Source organism: Epinephelus moara, chromosome 18, assembly GCF_006386435.1.
Source record: "Epinephelus moara isolate mb chromosome 18, YSFRI_EMoa_1.0, whole genome shotgun sequence".
NCBI classification, from domain to species: domain Eukaryota; kingdom Metazoa; phylum Chordata; class Actinopteri; order Perciformes; family Serranidae; genus Epinephelus; species Epinephelus moara.
Window position 1 is genome coordinate 28,764,016 of NC_065523.1, and position 21,905 is coordinate 28,785,920.

The following is a 21,905-nucleotide window of genomic DNA, read 5'->3' on the forward strand; positions in this document are numbered from 1 at the left end:
TTAAAAAACCCTACTCTCTACATTTTTGGGGATTTACCCATGAATATATCACTGAACCAGTCTGTTGAGCCCAGCACAGAGGCCTAAGGGCACAGGTGGTCCCTAAGCCAGAGCCTCTGCATGAAGTTATTAACTTTGCATGTCATGTAAAAAGGGCTTAGTCATCACATCAATAACTGAGCCCAAATGACCTTAAAAAAAAGAAAAACTTAAATAAAGCCTAAACATTTACTTTGGAGATGTTACAAGAAGGAAACAATCATTATACATTTCAAGTGAGTGGGAGTAGGGAGGCCATTAATGCGTCTGGGCCCAGGGGCCCATTGAGTCATAATCCGCCTAGAGATTTACCAAATTTAGTTGGAATGAAAGTGAATAACGATGATACCAAATCATAAGTTCCTCTTATGAATGCTGAACTACACAGGACTTACTTTCTTGATCTGCTGATTGTTATCTTGTGTTAAGATCAATAAAACACCAGAAAGCATAATACAAAATTTCCTAAAGCCCAAAGTCATGTCATCAAATGTCTTGTTTGTCCAAATCATACCTGAAGGTATTGAATTTGCTATCATTTAAGACTAGACAAGGAGCAAAGAATGATCTAAACAAATAAATCCATCATCAGAACAGTTGCCAGTTAGTTATCAGTAGACTGACTAATCGATTCATTGACTAATATTTGACTTTTAGAGGGCTGCAGTCATGTCTGTGAAAACACAAAGCACAGTATACATATAAGCCTACTGCATTATCATTTAATCCACTCCCATATAGTGGTGATGTAACTTCACATTGAATTTATGTAAGAAGGACAGACAAAATGTTCCAGATAGCATAACACATTTACATTAGAAGTACGGGAATATAGCCTACTTATCACACGGTAAAATAAAACAACTCAAAGTAATCATAAGGGGGTATTGAAGGCACACCTAAAACATAATTTAAGTTTTTTTTTGCACTGTTTACCTCCTTCTTACGTGCGCTAAGTGTTTAATTTCATACCCTAAATAAAATAAAAAATACATTAATTTTTTTTGTGGGGCAAACTTTTATTATTTTTTATAGTTAACATAAATAAAAAATAAAATACAAAGATTCTTTTCCTCAGCTGTTGAGCCGTTTTCCCTCCTTCCTTGTTGCGTACACGCTGACGTAATTTTGCCGGGTACACACGGTTTTTCTTGTCGACTGGGTATGGTCAAGTCTCGTTTCACTTCCGTGTTTAGTACCACCGAGTTTCCGCCTCGTCAGTGTCGTCACTGGCCCTTCCTTCACTATTGGGCCTTGTTACAAAACGGAAATTTTCCGCGCTTTCGTCGGTGAAAGTTCACAAATTGAAGCAGATTGGCGGGAGCTGTTGTCAACCCGGGGGCTGTTGTGGAGACGTAACTCTGATAGGTATTTATAACTTTGATAGAAACGCAGCAGCCGTTTGATAGTTGCCTTGACAAGTTTCGCAGTGAGATCCGTCCGACGGTTTGGTAAGATCAGCGTTGGCGCGAGACTGTTCTGTGTTTACACTGGCGTTTGCTAGCTTGTTGTCTTAGCTCGTCACAACAGAAAACAGCCTCCGTAGTTTGAGGAAAAAATAACTCGACACAAAGTTTACCGCTGCAATGCTAGTGCTAATATAACGCTGTATTATGCGTATGTGAAGGTGCAGCAATGGCGCGTGCATACGCTACATTAAAGGTGTCTAACGTTGCTTAACTGAGATAGCACTGAGAAGTTTGCAGTGTAATCTTAGCTAACCAGTTACAGTCACCAAAGCTGGTTGTTATGCCAACTCTATAATGTGTTGTGTACAGCAACAATCATGCTCGGTACTTGCTAATGGGCTACGTTATGTGCAGTGTGGCAGGTTGTCTCTCAGTTGTTGGTGCTTGTTATCAACTACATGACATCCCAAAGCATTATTTAATGTAACACTATCAGGTATCAGTACCTCTGATTACTTCCTGTTTGAACTGTGTCTATGCTTATCCTGTTATGCAGGTTATGGTGCCCTTCATCTTGTTATTACAATGCATTGCATCCAATGAAAGACACCAGCACTGTACAACGTCACTGCAACACTTATCACAGGCAGCAGCACTGTACTTCTTTCACCTATTATTCGCAGTAAGATCATCATAGTCCACACAGTTTCAAAGCATATGCACTACATGCCAAATGTACAGTGCAAGGAATACTAACACAGGCAGTAGTCAAACAGCTGTATATTTTCTGTCCCATTTAACCTTTGATATGTATAGTAATGTCTTGGTTGTGTGTCAGAATGTCAGCTAACCTTAGAAGTGCGAATAAACTCTTAGCCTAATAGAATAAGTATGTGTTGTTTTGATGATTCAACCTCATTCTGAATATATTTGTTAACTGCTATCATCACCTATCATCATCTAATTTGACTTCTGCCTCCCATGTTTCCTGCAGGCATGGATTTTAAAAGACGCAATGGTGGCCCTTTGACGGGCAGTGCGTCCCAGGCCAAACGGGGTAAGATGGCTGGTGAATGGGAGGACAGTCCATCGCAGTTTGAAGAGGAGTTGTCCATGTTTGAGGATGTGGAGATGGAGGCAGAGGAGATGGAGGGGCAGGCCGGCCATGATGTTATTCCCGTAGGTGAGTGTAACAAAAGAGCACACAGTCATAGGTGGCAGAAGTAAAAATAGTTCCCAGAGGGCGTTGAGTTATGCAAATTACATGCAGACCTGTATCAGAACTGTTGACTTATGTAAAGGCTATGTCACACACAGATAATTTTCTTTAACAAGCACAACTGCACATAGTTTTTCTGCAGAACCTAGCAACCTTTAGAATAATACTCATGTTTATTTTACAGCATGATTTTAGGTAAATTTGACTGGTAGCTCTAACAAATTATTCCAGATTGGTAATCCAGTCATGTCTTGAGTATATAAAGCATGCTTAGCTTGTCAGCTTCGCCATGACCCTCAAGGATAAACAAGTGTAACTAATGTATGGATGAATAGCTTTGCTTTGTAAACAATGCAACTGTGTGCTAACAGTAAGTGGCAACAGTGGAACTAGTTGTCTATCATTTCAAGAAATCACCCGTACTGGGTTTGTTCAATTTATGAATGTACTTGAACAGCTTTTGGCTATATCCACTTAGATCTGAAATGATACACTTTGTACTTCTGTCTCATGACCTTGTTTCTTCAGGTGACCTCTTCTCAGCAGACCTTAACCCTCGTTGGCGGCGGCCTCCCGCTCCTACACTGAACCCATCATCTGAAACTTTGGTGTTTCAGCAGATTGATCTGGACTATTATTTAGGTAATTATCAAAAGACTTTTGTTGAAGCCAGGATCAAGATATTTTCTAGTTATCTCGGCTTCCTTATTGTTTAATTCTAAATGGCAGTGTAGAACATATCCACATGCTCAAATATCATTGCTGTATTTGAGAGGAAATGGTATCTTAGTTTGTTTCCTCTTTTTTGTAATGCAGGGACAACGGTGGCTGGCATGCCTGGTCAGTCGCAGGGGAAAGTCCCCATCATTCGAATGTTTGGGGTGACAGACAGTGGCAACAGTGTGTGTTGCCACATCCACGGTTTTGCACCTTACTTCTATGTTCCTGCACCAAGTGGTGAGTACTTGTAACAATTTTGTCAATATATAGTCAGTGATTTTTAATATTTATATTTTGCTCAGTACAATAGCTTTCAATTAGTAACTGTTAAAAGTTTTCTCAGTAGAGCACATTTCTGTTTTGAGCATGTCACTTTTCTGAATGATCTCAGCTGTTCAGAGGGTAAAGTCATTTAAATATAACTCATACACTGTTTTCTTTTTCCTGCATTATTTCAAAAGGTTTTAAATCTGATTACCTGGGTGACTTTAAAAGAGAGTTGAACTCTGTTGTCCTGAAGGACATGCGATCCAATAAGGACAACATCTCTGTCACAGTGCTGGCTGTGGACATCACCCGCAAAGAGAGTGAGTACAAGTCAAGTCGGTTTATTTGCATTGCACCCCTTATAACCAACCAGCGGTTGATCAAAGTGTCTTACACAGTAAAATGAAAAAAGTACAGACACTGACAAGTGACACAAAGACGGTGACAAAACATATATTGTCATACTTCAAACACATAGACAGCTGGAGAAAACAAGTGATTTTAGCCTAGATTTAAGACAGTCAATATGCAAAGATGTGCAAATGCTCATGTGCATTTGTATACTCAATATAAGTTAATCAAATCATTGTGAACTCAGAAGGCTGATCCTAGTTACAAAACATATTTGATAATCAGTTTACATGCAAAGTGGTAAAGTTAAGTGACTATGGATTCATCAGGTTTCTTGGAGTTTAACCTCTTGTTTTCTTTACTTGCAGGCATGTATGGTTACCATGGGAATCGCAGTCTGGATTTTTTGAGGATAACCATGGCGATGCCTCGTCTCATTGCACCGGCAAAGAGATTGCTGGAGCAGGGTTTTAAGTTCGGACCCTTCCCCATCCAGGGTTACCAATCATATGAGGCCAACATAGATTTTGAGATAAGGTGTGTGTGTGTCTGTGTGTTTGTGCTGTATAAATACGGCAAAGGTGATTTGATAATAGTAAAAAGACAACCCTTATGTTTTCCAGGCTCATGTATACAGAGAAATGATTGTGGACTTACCACACAGATTTGTCACCATTAAGTTAATCATGGTGTTCTAGTTTGTCAGGCTAAACAGACACATTTTAATCCTCCTGAGTAACTTCGGAGGCATAATCTTATATTTCTCTTTTTATGTGTAATGGGACCATGGGAATTTCACAAATTTTAGTCCTGGCTTCAGGTCATAAAGACTTTTTTTTTTATAAGTAGCTTTCTTACAAAGCAACAAATGAGCAAATGCAACATTAAAGCTGTATTTTTCAACTCAGTGAGCCTCTCTGTGTTGTCAGGTTTATGGTGGACTGTGATGTGGTGGGATGCTGTTGGATCGAACTTCCCAAAAACAAGTACAGAGTGCGTGAAGAGAAGAGCGCAGGTGACACGGATCCTCGTTACCCAGGCAAGGTAGGTGTAGTTCACACGGCTGTGGGGCTACATGGGACAGCGCTTCACTTCCCTGAGAGCCTTCATATAATCATATATAGCAGGCTTTTACCAATGTTGTTTATGAACTGTTTCCCCCTGTTTATGTCCTTCAGGTGTCCCTGTGTCAGTATGAGGTGGATGTGGGATGGAAAGATTTGATAAGTCACCCTGCAGAAGGAGACTGGCAGAGGATCGCACCACTCAGGGTCCTCAGCTTTGACATTGAGTGTGCAGGAAGGAAAGGTGGGTTTCTGTCTTTCTCTTAAGCATTCTTATTAAACCGCATGCAAACCAACCATAACATGCTCTTTGCCTATGAGGCCTGATCATACTTAATGAAAAGCGAATACAAAGTTTGACTCTTGTGTCAATTTGTTTCTTTCCAGGAATCTTCCCAGAAGCAGACAAAGACCCTGTGATTCAGATAGCGTCCATGGTGCAGCGACAGGGTGAGACAGAGCCCTTCATTCGCACTGTGTTCACTCTCCAGTCCTGCGCCAGCATCGTGGGCTCTCAAATATTGTGCTTTACACAGGAGAAACAGCTACTGCAGGTAAACACACAGGCTTCAGTAAAGCACTGAAAAACATAAATATTATAACATATTTTCTGTTCATTTTTCTAATGTCTTAGTTATCATCTGTCACGTCATTGTGTGTCTGTTTTACGTCTCTGTGAGCAGAGCTGGGCGGAGTTTTTGAGGACAGTGGATCCAGACATCATCACTGGATACAACATCCAAAACTTTGACTTTCCTTACTTGCTCAACAGGGCAGCTGCTTTAAAGGTTAGATGGAGCCACATTTGTCTATTACTTCATGCAATATAAGGGCCTAAAAATCCTCAGGCTATGAGTAATGCACATAGATACTTTAAGATATACTATGCAGGATTTTCCTACAAAAAAAAGACTCATACAGAAGTAATCCCTCTCAATCATCACTTCTGACCCACAAGAAATGTGTAGTGGTGTAGTTTTCTGCAGAGTCTCTGCCCTCTGCCTTATTTTCTTAATTACTTCTTATTTTCTGTGTTTGGGGTGTGTATGAGCATGTGCCCCCACTGTGTTCATGTGAGGTCAGGGCTTCATGAAAAGGTAGTGACCAGGTTCCAGACCTCAAGTAGTACGAGTCCAAGAGACACAGCGCCAAGGAAACACAAATATAGCGAAGCAAAATGCCACACTAGAGTGAATCTGGGGTTGGCCTTTACTTTTGCTTTCATTGGCGAGTGTCTTTACAGACAGTTACCGCCATCCTGCATTGTATAGCTTTAAGCAAAGATTGTACTGGAACATTGTATTTATGGTAGAAATACTTGAGTAAGACATCCTTGTTTCCCCCTTTCACTCAATAAAACACATTCTTTTTTTTGTCAAGGTGAATTTCTTTCCCTACCTTGGTCGAGTGCGAGGCATCAAGTCAGTCTTGCGAGACCTAAACTTCCAGAGCAAGCAGATGGGCCGCAGAGAGAACAAGACCATTAACATGGAGGGCCGGGTTCAGTTCGATCTACTGCAGGTCAGCTTCAACTACAGCAAAAGCAACCATACAGTATTTACTATACAGTTAGTATGTGATGCATTATTTGGATAACAAGGCTTTCAGGAAAAGACACTGCACACAGTTTGATTGTTGCGTTTCCCTCAGGTTCTCCTCAGGGACTATAAACTGCGCTCATACACACTAAACGCTGTGAGTTTCCACTTCCTGCAAGAACAGAAGGAGGATGTGCAACACTCAATCATCACTGATCTGCAGGTAAAGCACAAAGCAGTAAAGTTTATGCATCTGGAAGAGAGCTGTTTATCATTAAGAGCTCTACAGATTGAAATGGCCCTTCCCCCTTTTTCCTCCATCACAGAATGGCAACGAACAGACACGTCGTCGTTTGGCCGTTTACTGTCTGAAAGACGCCTACCTCCCGCTGCGCTTGCTGCAGAAGCTGATGTGTGTGATTAACTACATGGAGATGGCCAGAGTGACAGGTGTGCCTCTCACCTACCTGCTGTCAAGAGGACAGCAGATCAAAGTTGTCTCTCAGCTGCTGCGACAGGTAATAGAGGCAAAACACATGGGACAGTTACTGCATGCGTAGTTACAGATTTAAGGATGGAAACTGTAAGTGTCTGTACTTGTGTAGGCCATGAAACAGGACCTGGTCATGCCTGTTGTAAAGACAGAAGGAGGAGAAGATTACACTGGAGCGACTGTCATTGAGCCAGAGAAAGGGTATGAACATTTGCAGTTTGTGCAAGGGTATGACTCCTCTCTGCTCTTGTATGGCAATCTTCTCTTATACCTTTCGAACACCATCTTTCCTCTCTGTGTAGGTATTACAGCGTTCCTATTGCCACCCTGGATTTCTCCTCCCTGTATCCGTCCATCATGATGGCTCACAACCTGTGCTACACCACCCTGCTGCAGAAGGGCTCAGCAGAGAGACAGAAGTGAGACACTCTTTTTATATGTGTGAGAAAGTTGCTAAAGTTATGGAGTTCAAAAGGGCTCTGAAGACCTTTAGTTACCCTAAATTTTGTCTCCTGGCAGCTGAAATTTGTTAAGTGAAATGTCAAATGTATGCCACTTTCTTCTTGCCGTTAGTATTATGAGCTAAATGTGACACTTTATATAGTTTACCTCATTGTTTTTTAATGATCAATGTCCAGTGTGGGATTTAGGGGCTATCTATCGGCAGAAATGTTAAAAAAAATCATAACTATGTTTTCATTAGTTTATAACCACCTGAAAATAGGAATCATTGTGTTTTTGTTACGTCAGAATAAGCTGTTTATACCTATGTACAGAGCAGGTCCTCTCCCACAGAGTCTAACCGTGTTGTTCATCAGTATCCCAAATCAGTCAACTCAAACACTGACTCTAGTTGGGCCATTGGCATTTTTGTGTTCACGTTGGCCACTGTAGTTCTCCTACACGCTTTGCACATGGGAGAAGTTTCAGTTCTGCAACCAGACCACTAGATGCCACTAAATCCTCCACACTGGACCTTTAAATGTGTGTATGTCTATGAACATAATGAGCTAATATCTGAAGTGGTTGTGTGTCTTCAGCCTCTCACCAGAGGACTTCATCAAGACTCCAACTGGTGATATGTTTGTGAAGAGCTCTAAAAGAAAAGGACTTCTACCTGAGATCCTGGAGAACCTGTTGTCTGCTAGGAAGAGGTTTGAATTATTCAAATAAATCACAAAATGAAAATGAACCTTAACTGGAGTTAAAAGTCAGCGATTCAAAAGACAGCTTCAACTTCTTATGATACTTTAAACTTAACTTGCTGCTAAGCTTAGTACATTTTTGATCCTCTGGCAAGTGTTTGATGTGTTTCCTCTTGCTTTGATAATGTTCAGAAAAGTACAAAATAGGTGTACCGAAACAAACCAAGAAACCCAGTCATTGTAGATATGATTATGTTTTAGTTCCAACAGGTAATATTAAACAGATGATTTTGTTTGTGCCCATAAAACAGTCACACCTAGCTTATTCTTCAGCATGTCCCACTGTCTGTCCACAGGGCCAAAGCAGAGCTAAAGAAGGAAACTGACCCTTTTAAGAGGCAGGTGCTGGATGGCCGACAGCTGGCCCTCAAAATCAGCGCAAACTCCGTCTATGGCTTCACAGGTGCTCAGGTGGGCAAGCTGCCCTGCCTTGAGATCTCACAGGTGAGCAGTTGACTCTTGGGCTGATGCTGGTCTTAAAGTCCAACTGACAGTTTTTTTGTCCTGCTCTATCATGTCTGCTCTGTAAATCGCATGCCATGTGTTCTCATCCAAAAGGGAAAATGTTTTAGTTTTGGTTACATGATTATTATTTCAGTCAGTGTTGTGTCATAGGTGGAGCAGGTGGTCTCACAGAGCCAGACATAAACATGAACAAACCTGCAAATGTTACTGTGGTCTGGTTAGATGCTGGTGTGGACCGTACTCATCAATACCACTGACAACATGCTGTCTCTAAAGATATCAAATGTTGACTGTTCTAGCCCAACACAACTGTTTTTTTTATTCATGCTAAATGAAGTCGTCCCCACTTGACTTGCTGTCACTCTTCTGACTGTTCTGCACAGATGTGTTGTCAGAGCACAGACGGTAAACAACAAAGATGTAGAGCAAAGATTAGTGTCGAGGCAGAAACCACAGAACCGGTGAAAATAACAAAGAGCTAGTGTAAGTGTAAAAATGAACCAGAACAGGCTGTTTTTGTGGAATGTTGACTTACTTGATTACACAACACCCTCACAGAGAGCTGCGAAGATAACTGCTGCCTTCTACAGGAACCATTTTGGGATAAAATGCCTTGCACAGTGGCAAATAGTGTCCCAGGCATTGGTTGAAACTCATGACCTGTAATGTGTCTGATGATGATTTTGCTCCAATGAAAGCTTATTCCAACACCACAGATCATTGAGTGATAAACGTATTTAAATCCTGTTTTCCCCCTCATTTAGAGTGTCACCGGTTTTGGAAGACAGATGATTGAGCAAACCAAACAGCTGGTGGAGTCCAAGTACACCATTTCTAATGGCTTCCAAGCTGATGCCAAGGTGAGCAATACATGTAGCTGCGTCCCACCAATGGTGACCCAAACTCCTTTCTCCTCTGTCTCTTTTTGTTGTGCTTGTTAAACATTTATGAGTTAAAAATATTGTAAAACAATACAAGAAATACTGTTAGGCCCTGATCAGACTGCGCATTTTGCAGATTGCAGAACTCATGGCACACTGTAATGACATTTTTGTTAAAGCCTGCTAAAAGGAGACACTTTCGCGGCTTGATACATCTTTTTCGCAATTCATCTGATTGGAAAAAGTGTTTTTCAACTTGAGGCGTTCATTGTGCACATGCAAAAATGCGAGGCACATAGAGGGGAAAATCTCTATGTCTGATTGGGGACTTAGTTGAGTTGTTTTGAACTGACTCAAGGTATGGAACCTGCTGCCTGATGTTTTCAACGGATCCCCTTTTATTAACATGTTGTTTAAACATTATTTTTAGGTAATCTATGGAGACACAGACTCTGTCATGGTTAAGCTTGGAGTTGCCACAGTGAGGGAGGCCATGGATATTGGGAAGGAGGCAGCAGAGTGGGTGTCGTCCCATTTCGTACAGCCCATCAAACTGGAGTTTGAGAAGGTACCACTTCTGTCCACTTGGATTATCAAAGCACTTGACTTGGTTGTTTCATCATCTGTAGAAGTTTGTCTTTTAATCGGGATGGTTTGAGGGGGTTTAGGTATCTCAGTACTGGAGTAAGCAAAATAAGAGTTTTTGAACTGAACTAACAAGATAGACATGCATGATGCAACAGCACTTGTGGCCGAAGCATGTCTTTGGGAGTTAGAACATCCTCTCAACTAAGAGCTTATTTTTGTCACTTCCACAGGTGTACTATCCATACCTGCTGATCAACAAGAAGCGCTATGCAGGCCTGTATTTCTCCGGCAGTGCAGACACACATGACAAGATGGACTGTAAAGGCATTGAGACTGTCCGCAGAGACAACTGTCCTCTGGTGGCTAATCTTATCAACACCTGTCTGCAGAAAATCCTCATAGACAGGTACATACACACATTTATATTCTATACATAATGTGTTATTTGTTCATTTTGTTCTCCATAATTGTATGTAAAATTGTCACGGAACCTTTCATTTTGTATTGATTTTGGTGGCCTCTGAGGAAAAAAGCGATAATGTTTCCTAGAATCAAGGCTGCATTTTGCATGAGCATGCTGGATCATGTCATAAAGATCTTGATCTGGCTAACATATTTGATTTAGAAGCAAGTAAAACTAAAACATGACCCTAAAAATGTAAACATAGGTTCTTCCTGTCTGGGTGCTGTAAATCATTTTGTCCGATTTCATAAGGAATCAGACCCAGGAAAGACATTAAAAATAACTGTATAGAAAACTTCTTGCTGACGGTCTTGTTTGCTTATGTAGGTTGTATAGGGGCATTAGCATTAAATTGAGACTGTTTCATAACCAGATAAAAGTCGATCCTACAACTATTTTATCTTATTTTCGGCTTCCATAAAGGTATAAACTTGACTTTCAGATTCTGAGCCCACTGTCTGGCTTGTTACCTGGTTGAATCTTAACCACCCTATGAGATGTTAATTTATTTTGAAAGTTAACAGCTGATGTGATGTTTCGTCAGGGATCCCCAGGGTGCTGTGGCTCACGCTAAAGAAGTGATCTCCGACCTACTGTGCAACCGCATTGACATCAGCCAGCTTGTCATCACCAAGGAGCTAACGCGCACCGCTCAGGAGTATGCTGGCAAACAGGCGCACGTGGAGCTGGCTGAGAGGTGTGTGACCACACTGAAATAATACTCAAATAATACTCCAAGGGGATTTATATGTTGGATATGGTTGCCCTGACTCTTTCATACTGATGTTTCACAGGATGAGGAAAAGGGATGCTGGCAGCGCCCCGCACCTGGGAGACAGAGTGCCATACGTCATCATCAAGGCTGCAAAGGGAGTCGCAGCATACATGAAGTCAGAGGTCTGTTGGTTCATCTTTCATTGTTTGTTTCATTGGTGCATCCACCTTTTCATATAATGCATATTAAACCCCGATGATGATCCTGGTTCTTCCATTTGTTCCTTTAGGACCCGATCTATGTGCTGGAGAACAACATTCCCATCGACACACAATACTATCTGGAGCAGCAGCTGTCCAAGCCCCTGATGAGAATATTTGAGCCCATTCTCGGAGAGACCAAAGCAGAGAACATCCTGCTCAGTAAGTCTACAAATACACAGTCTTATTATTATAGTTTAGGCAGTTAGCTGACACTTGTTTCATCCTCAAAGATCTGTTAGCTGGTTGACACATAGTTACTTATTAGATGCACAGTCTGATGGGTGAAATGTAACATTGCCAACATCATAACAATCAAAGCAAGTGTCAAAGCTGCACAGTTGAGTCAAGAAACAGCAGATATAATATAGATGTGCTAGTTAAAGCTTTAAAACTTAATATTTCTGTTGATTTTCTGGCATCTTTCAGAGGGCGACCACACACGCTGTAAGACTGTGTTGACCTCGAAGATCGGGGGCCTCATGGCTTTTGCTCAGAAGAGAAGCACCTGTATCGGCTGCAAAGCTGTGCTCAAGACAGATGGTATGTGTGTGCTCAGAATATACTTTCTGGTGCCACTTTATGTGTGGGAGCCGAGTTCAAGAGCTTCATATTTGTGACATCTAACATTTGCGTCATTGCAGCGGCTGTGTGCGATTTCTGTAAGAAGAAGGAGTCTGAACTGTACCAAAAAGAGGTACGCAAGATGCCAGATGGCTTCACACTATGATGTGTTGTTTTTCATCACTAAGAGGGCGAAGTTTACTTGTTTAAAGTCCCAGCTCTATGTATGAAGAAAAGCTTTAATGTAGGGCTGCACTGAATGTCATCTTTTTACATTCAAAGCTTCTGTTGAAGTTTTTGAATGAAGCTTTAAATGTCTGCCATCATATTTTATGATGTAATGATCCTAAAAATCGGTCGTGGGCTAGATGTTCTGTCAGATATTAGTGTACAGACCCGCACAGCAGTAGCTTGCGCACCCAGCTGCTGATTCAGAGAAGAAGCCACTGTCTCTACCTGAGTCTGGTATGATGTGAGAGGGCGATGGGTGCCGTGTGCATGTTGGTTTGTTTTCACGTTTGCTTTCAGTGAGCAGCTGTTAAGATCTGCGTCTCACATCTTGGATGAGAAGAGATATAACCTGAGCTAAAGCAACATAGATATGCTTATCTGTGTGAAGACAAACATGCATCTTACTAAGAAGTTGGTTTTGAAGTACCAGTAATTTTTTGTCTTTCTTTCCATTAACATTCACATGTCAGCCCAGAATTTCGCAATTGGTGCACCCCTAAATTTAAAAAAAAAAAAAAAAAATCCTCGAACCAAATCCTCAATTTGAGTAAAGTGATTCATCACATTAAATGAGTTCTTTTTAAAAAAAAAAATAAATAAATCAACTTTTTTTTAAATGAATACATGTAATTTATGGTGCTATTAGACTGTATTAATACAGGTGCAACCCTTTTTTTTTTTACCCTGGTGAAATTTAAAGGTTTAGACACAAAGAATAGGCATGCAAAAAAAACCAAAACCTGTGCAGCATATGATGTCTATGTAAAATTGAAATGTCTGTTATGAATGAAGCTTCAAGGCTCCAAACTGTTCAGTGCAGCCCTGCTTTAATGTGTAATTCTTAATCAATGGCTGTTTAGTGTTAATCATCGTCATATCGCCCTCTGGTGGCTCCTTAGCGCTCAGGGAATCCATTAAAGAGAATTTGATATTAAATGTATTTAAGTAGATCGAGCAGAATGTCTAATTGAATATTGAATGGGCTGCTGCAGACCAGTGTGCTGCTTAAATTTTCTTTAAGTCTTTCCAATTTGACTGTTCCAATAAAACACAACTTGTGAAATTGATTTATTAAAATAAGAATTAAGGAGTCAATATCTGAAAACAAACATCACTTTTATCCCTGACATGTCTCATGATATTCTAACATTTAGCCTGTAAATTACAGATCTTTCACCTGAACACACTAGAGGAGCGTTTCTCTCGCCTTTGGACTCAGTGCCAGCGCTGTCAGGGCTCCCTCCATGAGGATGTGCTCTGTACCAGGTACTTATACACTACATGTTCACATTTTTATTATAGCTGTGTATTTGCTGCAGATTTCTGGCTGAGTAACACAGTAACACTGTCCCTCCTGACTTCTCTACAGCCGAGATTGCCCCATCTTTTACATGAGGAAGAAGGTGCAGAAAGATTTGGATGACCAGAGCAAGCTAGTGAATCGTTTTGGATGGTGAGGGGTGCCCACACACTCTCATTCTGTAGATGCCTCACCTTTGATAACCACAGACTCTTATCATCTCACTGTATTTTTTTTTATGTATTTTGTTGTTTGTAAAAATGCATAAATATCACACAATTTCTATGTTTTCTATTAAATAAACTGACGTTAAGTAGTGTCTTTTGTATAATAAAAGTCAAAAAGCAATATATTCCTTTTAGGCCTGTCATGTGTGATCACTACTTGTTTAACAATCACTGCAGAAATTTACATACAGGATGCTAAACCACACCAGACGGTAAATGTACATGTGACATGTCCTGTGTGGGAAGAGGTTCAAAGTGTTTGTACATTCCCCAGTCTTAAACTGACATCAAAGTAAAAGTGTAACTTTTTCAGAAATGAAAAGAGGAACTTCACTGCAGACCTCTTCAGCGTATTGTCTCAGTCAAACCTCATAAACCACACCCCTTCCTCTCCACTGATGCTACCTGATTGTCAGCCTTTGACGGCACAAACTGAGGGGGGAAGCTGAATGTAGTGTTTGTTCTTCAACATGAAAAGATGAGGTCTTTCTAATCAGTAATTCCAAATCACATCGGGCATAAACACACCACAATCACTATCTCTACTTTGATTGATATAAGTTCTTATCATGTCCTGCATCTCTTTTTGAAAATACATTTAACCCCCTGAACGCCTTTCACCAGTAAAGCTCCACCTCAGGTGAACAGAACACACAAAGACGTAAAAGCTGATGACATTTACTTGTTCGTTACAGCAGAGTGCATTAAAGATTTCACATAGCTGTCAGTGAGAGACTTGTTCCAACTTTTAATATTTATTTAAATCAGTGGGACTACATTAAGTCCAGATAATAAGACAGGCATTTGGAAGCTGCTGGTTTAACACCATAGCAAAGTGGGAACCCTCCAGTTTCTTAATGCAGATGAGGGGTTTTAAATCGGGGAAAGACGTTTGTAATGCTACAAAAATAGAAATTTAACAATCCATTACATTTAGGGTGCCAGAGTCATTATCAAAGAAGACAAACACTGCTATAAAAAATTGATGCCCTATTGACTCGTTATTCAGCATCAAGTATGTTCCGATAACATGACTGACTCTGAGCGCTGAAGAGTTTTTGCTGGTTTCAGCATCAGTGTGGTTTAAATGTTGTCCCACATCACCAACACCACTGTGACTGACACAAAAACTGCATTAAAAGAGGACTTTGGAATACAGTGCAACTGTGTGGAACAAACGGCAGGGCTGACACTTCAAACTGTAAGTTAATGATGGACAGAGGCATCAAGATCTCAACCAATCATTTGACACAGCTCTCAGTCTGTTGTATTCCTCAGTTCCTAATACAACACCATATTCCTGAGTAACCTTTTTAAAATGGCACTAACTAATCCTATATTCTACAATAAACACATAACAGAAAATGAATAAAGTGCACCTGGGAGTCTGGAACACAATTTTGAGGTTTTGTTACAGCAGTGATCCTGTACTGCTTCAGTATCTTAAGTGACATGATGTTTGTAAGAAGAAAAAAAAAAGATTTTACTGATGTGTTTCAAGCCCCAGAGGACACACTAACCTGTGCAACAGAACAAGGGGAAGACAACTTACTTTTTCTAAAAGAAAAAGTTTTAACCAATCATCTGGAGGCAAAATCTTTTCACAGTAAACAGTCAATATGACACTGTTTCTATGTTACTTGTGGGACTTTGTGAAACCAAATGTGTACTGGGCGATCACTAGGGCTGGGTATCTCTGTCTAAAAAAAAAAAAAAATCACGATATCTGTACCAATACCAGTAGAGTACGTCATTTGATACCTTTTTTAACTTAATTTTATACCTATGTGAATGGAAGCATTCAGTTGTTTAAAATGATACCAGACACCAAAGACGTGCAGTGCAACCATACTTTTGAACATTTCGATAGCATCTCTGCACACTGAACTGCCAAATCAGTCAAATATGTAATGCTCCACTTCACCACACCACAGACTGTATGGGTTGTAGCTGCTGCAGCAGTGGGCCAATCGCACTTTGCAAAAATGCTTGCAGTGACTGGCTGCAAGCAAAAAAATTCAAATAGTCATTTTTTTCTATATATGGGTACAAAAAACATGGAATGCAGGTATCTCTAACTGGAGAAGTTTCATTAACATGTGGTATTAGTTTACTTCGGTAAGTTCTTTAAAAAGGTATGGCGTACCAACATCCAGCCCTAGAAATCATATAAAAATTGTCAAGAATTTCACTGCCCTAAACAATGTGTTGAGTCCTAGAACAATTTTAGAGATTTGGACTGAATGCGTCACCTGATGTGGCAGTGCAAAGAGCAACACACCACTGTGAACCCTTGGCCCCTAAATAGTCAACAGGAGCTTAACAGACTGTAAAAGCACCAGCTGGACAAAATTATTATTAGTAAAAAGAGAATTATCCTTCCAGACAAATTCAATCTGTCTTCGAGAGACTCCAATTAAGTTTGCACAAATGCTGGCTTTAACCAAAAAGAAAAAAAAAACTCTTCTAAAATCTGCAGTTTCTAGTTGTTTGGTCACCAAACAAAAACAAAAACAAACTGAATTCACAGCGTTAAATAGACACTGCACACCAGATGAATAAATGGCAAATCTTGTGGTGACATACTGTAAGTGGAAACTGTGACAGCAGTAAAAAAAAATGGATTTTGCCACGTCTGCTTCTCTGTCCTGAGTGGTGCTGGACGTCTCCGATGTGACAGAGGAGGTGCAGTGAGTGAGGGCGAGCGTGAAACAAGTGCTGTAAAGGATACTGTGTGTGTGTGTGGTTTGCTATAGTATTATGCAACGTCTCTGAGTGTTCTTCTTGCTCTTCTTGTTGCTGCGGTTGGTCTCCTTGTATCTTCTAATCTCCCGCACTAGTGAATAGAAAGCTTCCTCCACACCCTGCAAGACAGAAAAATATTTGATGCACGAAAAAAATGAAGATTCAAATTTGTTTAATGAAATGGGATTTGGGTGATTAAAAATTATATTTCATGCACTGATTTGCTGATGTCCTCCTTTCTCAAACAAGGCTCATGCATGCCTCATTGCAAACAGAATACAGGTGTTACTATGTTTACACGCATATAATATTCTGGTTTTTTTTTTTATTCCCACTAAGCTGTTTACATGCTATGGTTACTTGCAGCTGTGCATACTTTGATTAGCATGCCCTAACATGTTGGTTATCATGTTAAAATATGGAAAAGTGGAATGACTGGAGCCGCTTGTGCCATTTTGCTTTGCACCAAAATAGGATTTTCTGATTGTGGTGCACTTATTCAACTGTGCAGCCTCCCTCTTTCATTCCTTCAACCACCTCCTTGAAAAGGTCGGCCTTAGGATACTTGCACATATACAAAAACCTGGTGATATCCAACTCTCCCACAATGTTTAGAAGTAGGAGTCTTCTTCTGTCTAGAAATGTGGGCTTCTTCTTTTGGGCTAGTTAGCTGGTTTGTGTACAATGCACAGAGCTGAACATGAACAGGCAGTGTGTCGCAAACTGTGGTTAAAACTCAGATTGAGACACATATTTCAAATGCGCTGTATAAATGTCAAAGAATGCTCACCTGAATAATGCCAGCATATCCCACATGCGTTATCAGAAAATGCTACATTTGGAATAAGGCCTAATTTGGAATATGCTTTACCATGACCTGTATCACATTCAGAATATTGTCATATGTGGAATATTAGTGTGCATGTTAACATAGTCACTATCTTTCCTATGTACCTGTCTGGTTTTGGCAGAGGTCTCCACAAATGGTACTCCATAGCTTCGTGCCAGCTCCTGCGCTTGCCGCGTCTCCACTGTGCGGGTACTCAGGTCGCTTTTATTCCCCACCAGCACCATTGGAACACTGTCACTGTCCTTCACCCTGTTGATCTGCTCTCTGAGGAGGAGAGACACACACCTAAGTGACTGAGGCCACTCTACTTTATCTTTGCACCACTAATGTTTTCTTCAGTTTTGCTTTATGTATTTGGATTAGCTCAAAAATGTGAACTAGATTCTAGTGCAATAATGCCCCCACAACTTGTGACCATACTCAGCATGTCTATAGATATTAGGCACAGATAATTTCGAGTGCAGTTCCTGCTGATCAGGAAACGGTCTGTAGTGCTAGACTGCCCGAGCCAGCACAGTGCATTTACACAGCTGGATTCCTGACTGTGCCAACTTAAACATGCACACTATTAAAATACTGTTAGTCCTTCTTCAACAGTCTAGTTTCAACTTCTTTCTCCAGATGTGTTTTATTACTGATACAAGCCTAAGGCGGTGTGACGCATCTTGTACCTATAGAGGTGAACGTCCTCAAAGGATTTGGTGTTGTTGATGGCAAACACACAGAGGAAGCCCTCCCCTGTCCTCATATATTGGTCCCTCATGGCGCTGTACTCCTCCTGACCTGCAGTGTCCAGGATGTCCAACAGACAAGTCTCTCCATCAATCACCACCTGTTTTCTGTACGAGTCCTGTAACATAGCAGTGACATGATCATGCAGGCAAACGCGTCTGCCAAGAAATCTGACAATGGATTGCATCATGTTACTTCCAGGGTTTTTTTCTCACAGTCATACTGCCGCGTCATGTAGCAACAAGACCTCAAATGGAAAGTTTTACAGTGAACATTCAGGTATGTATTTAACACTGACATAAAATGAAGATTTGCAACCAACTTGTCATTTACAGGCAACAAAGTGAGAAAAGAAAGCACACTACAAATCATTTAAAAGATGCAAGAAAACTGCATCGTGACTTAAGTATCATGATAATATCTTATCATGAGAGATAGGCGATTCCCACCCATATAAGATATGATGCAGCATTGTTACATAATTAACCACCCAGCAGTATATGAAATGGTTAAATGTAACTTCAACCTCTACTGGCTACAACATTAAAAAGCTTATTACCTATTATGGATCAGTAATAATAGTCCTATGATAAGATATTAAATATTATGATTGAAGGGGCCATTCTGCTGCATAATTACGTTCACTTTTGACTTTTAGGTGCCTTTTATGGCTAATACTATAATTTAAGGTATTTAATTCAGAACATCTACTTGTAACAGAGTATTTTCACGTTAGTATTGCCAGATTTATTTATGTTTCTTAGGTATGTCTTACATAAAAGTGTCCAGCCCACGTTGATTTACGAGACACCAAAGTACAATTGCGACCAAAGAACTTTGTCCTGATACAAATGAAATATTGTAAGGGCAAAGGGAGGGGACAAATCTGAGTACATCTTCCACAACTTCTTAAAGCATGGGAGAATGTAATATCATTTCCTGTGTATTGGTTAATGTGTAGAAACGGGTGATATGAGTAAGCAGTGGGTGTTTAATACTATCCAAACCTCTAAAGGGGAACTTCACCCATTTTCAAAATTCATACATGTTGTGCCTGTGGTCTAAGACAGTCCAAAAATATTAGTTAACATGAACAACTTTCCCAAATCCAAAAAATAGAGTGCTAAAACTCAAGCTTGTGATGTCATCAAGTACAAAGTCTGGAGCTGCTCCACTGACAATGAATGATGAACAAAGGGTGAAAGAGCCAGGGAAATGTTCAGACTATATGACTACATTTTCTACAATAGTATAAAACTCATCTGGGTATGAAAAAGGAAACAAATATTCTGTGGGTCTAAACAAAATCACCCTCCCAACCATTGTCTATGGAGCAGCTCCATGCTTTATATCCAATGACATCACAAGTTTGAGACTTACCTCTCTGGTTTCTGGCTTTGACAGAGAATAGCTCATGTTCACAGACATTGATTGTACTTTCCTAGGCCAAGGAAACAACATTCTTAATTTGGGTGGTGTTCCCCTTAAAAACCTGTTTCACTCTGACAGGTACAATGGTATAAATATGAATAACTCACTTTGATGAACACATGAAACTGACCATGCATATTCATGGTAAACTCCAAATGTTGTATTTACCCCTATATTACACTTAACTTCACCAGCACTCTGTGTCTAATGGTCTAATGGTTGGTGCCTTACCTCGATGGTTGGATCATATTCATCTACGAAGTGGTTCTGGATGAGCTGGATGGTGAGAGCACTCTTCCCCACACCTCCTGCCCCGACCACCACAAGTTTGTACTCGGTCATGCCTGGAAGGGATTAAATCAGCAGGTAGCCATGATTTTACATCGGATTAGCCGAGTTGTCAGGTGAACATGAACAAATCAAACCGGTTGATGTAAATTAACCCTCTTCCTCCCTATACTGACATGGCGAAGACACTGACCCAGATTTAAGGTTACTATCAGCTGACGTTAGTTGACTTTATGTTAAGTCTTCCTTACTTGAACGAGTGCTGGTTGTAAAATGGGAAATTTTAACTTACCTTTAATGTAGGAGTTTAATGGAGGAGTCTGTGAAATGATAGCTGACTTTACGAATGGATAAATGACATTAGCTTGCTACATAACGTTAGCCGGAGACGATTTCCTTATTCAGAACACTTGTAGACAAACTTCAGGACCTGTCCGCAACTTGTTTTCCTCGCTAGAAATGCGTGTCAAAAATGAGCCAAAGATTTTAGAAGCTACTATTAACAATTAAACTTCATATAATGAATAAATTAAAAGCCTGAATCCGTGCAAGTTCCTATTTAGTCTCCATTGTGGGCTCATTGAAAGCAGAGCGTTTTCACGTTAATCCCCGTCGTCAAACAACCAATGAACCGACGGCGTGCAGACAGACGTTGCAATGAACCAATCACAGTGGAGCTTTAGCTAATGACTCCGCCCACAGCTAGCACATCAGTCCAATCATGAACAGGAGTAGCCCTAATAGGGTGTGGCCAACCGGGGAAACTTCTTTTTCCCCACAGATGGTTCTTCTCAACTCATCATGAATATCAGAAAGGGAATTTGAACTCATAGTTCCAAACTTTTTAAACGTCTGCTTCATATAACACATTACGATAAACAGCTCTGCAATAATTACCTTCTTTGTAAATGTTTTATCCACCTTAATTTATGCACCAGGCTTTTATTTCGAAATATATGACCGGAAGTTACAGTGTGGTACTGCGTCTGCCTTGGTGGAATTTACACCATTATTAGCATAGACATATATACATATGATTATTAGTATGATTTTACATGAGGCCTAAGCGTTGTTTGAATGTGTTCACTGCCGTCTAGTGGTCACAGTACGCAACTACACTACTAAATTTAATAAAGTGGTTAATGCACACTAATGATGTCAATATTTACAGTGGCGTAGCACCAAATTCTGGGCCCTGTACATAAGCAGTCTCTGTGGGCCTCCTGCCCTTCCTCTCTTGACCCATGTCTCTTTCACGCACCTTTTGATTATTATTATAATTTTTTACAAAGTCAGTTTGCTTGCTCGTTTAGAGACGAACTCTAGTGCAGGGGCAGATTAAACAATTTTGCACACCTAAAGGGGGAGAGGGGCCTCGGAGAGCTTCTACTGTCCTTTTTTAATACAAGTTCAGTGTTTCAATCGATTTACTCAGCCACTTTTAATGTAGCTATGGCACTAGTCCCTTAGAAATAATAAAAAAAAAAAGTCCAAACATAACCAAAATTTAATTCCAGGCTTCTCAAGGCCCCCCCTCGGGCCCAGGGTAATTAGTCCCACTTTCCCCCCACTACAACACCCCTGATTATTAATTACAATACCATCAACGCATTATTTGTGTGACTATGACGAATTACCACAGTAACATAATAACATTCATATAAAAATAATAGTAATATTAATACTGGTGATAACTGTATTATGTAGGAGCTCCTCTAACAACTGTTTCCTGGTGTGGAGACCAGTTTACCTCCACACTAAGGAGGAAACCTCTTTGTTCACACCAAAGTCAAAACAAGTCACAGATGATCTGATTGTTTTTAGAATCACATATTTGGGTTCCCTGTGCTCAAATAACCA

At 40.4% G+C, this 21,905-nt stretch overlaps 2 protein-coding genes across 3 annotated transcripts; one reads left to right on the plus strand and one right to left on the minus strand.

The window, feature by feature from the left end:
• The first annotated feature begins 1,278 nt into the window (after positions 1-1,278).
• On the plus strand, positions 1,279-14,118 carry pold1 (polymerase (DNA directed), delta 1, catalytic subunit). Of its 2 annotated transcripts, none has more exons than XM_050068671.1 (27): positions 1,279-1,407; positions 2,443-2,631; positions 3,196-3,309; positions 3,484-3,624; positions 3,849-3,974; positions 4,374-4,542; positions 4,935-5,049; positions 5,184-5,313; positions 5,457-5,623; positions 5,753-5,857; positions 6,450-6,590; positions 6,720-6,830; positions 6,934-7,125; positions 7,213-7,301; positions 7,403-7,519; positions 8,141-8,254; positions 8,602-8,749; positions 9,535-9,630; positions 10,082-10,219; positions 10,470-10,645; positions 11,247-11,399; positions 11,497-11,599; positions 11,707-11,839; positions 12,107-12,220; positions 12,322-12,374; positions 13,641-13,738; positions 13,842-14,118. In XM_050068671.1, the coding sequence occupies exons 2-27, from the start codon at positions 2,445-2,447 to the stop codon at positions 13,927-13,929; spliced, it is 3,318 nt and encodes a 1,105-aa protein (XP_049924628.1). In that variant the 5' UTR covers positions 1,279-1,407; positions 2,443-2,444; the 3' UTR covers positions 13,930-14,118. The 2 variants fall into 2 exon arrangements, with proteins under 2 accessions (XP_049924628.1, XP_049924627.1); XM_050068670.1 differs by having other exon boundaries at positions 1,339-1,490.
• Positions 14,119-14,743: 625 nt separating this feature from the next.
• Positions 14,744-20,646, minus strand: zgc:55558 (GTPase KRas). Its single transcript, XM_050068672.1, has 5 exons — positions 20,338-20,646; positions 19,989-20,101; positions 18,266-18,444; positions 17,699-17,858; positions 14,744-16,863 (listed from the first exon to the last, which is right to left on the minus strand). Exons 2-5 carry the CDS (start codon positions 20,097-20,099, stop codon positions 16,750-16,752), a joined length of 564 nt encoding a protein of 187 aa, XP_049924629.1. The 5' UTR covers positions 20,100-20,101; positions 20,338-20,646; the 3' UTR covers positions 14,744-16,749.
• Positions 20,647-21,905: the final 1,259 nt, after the last annotated feature.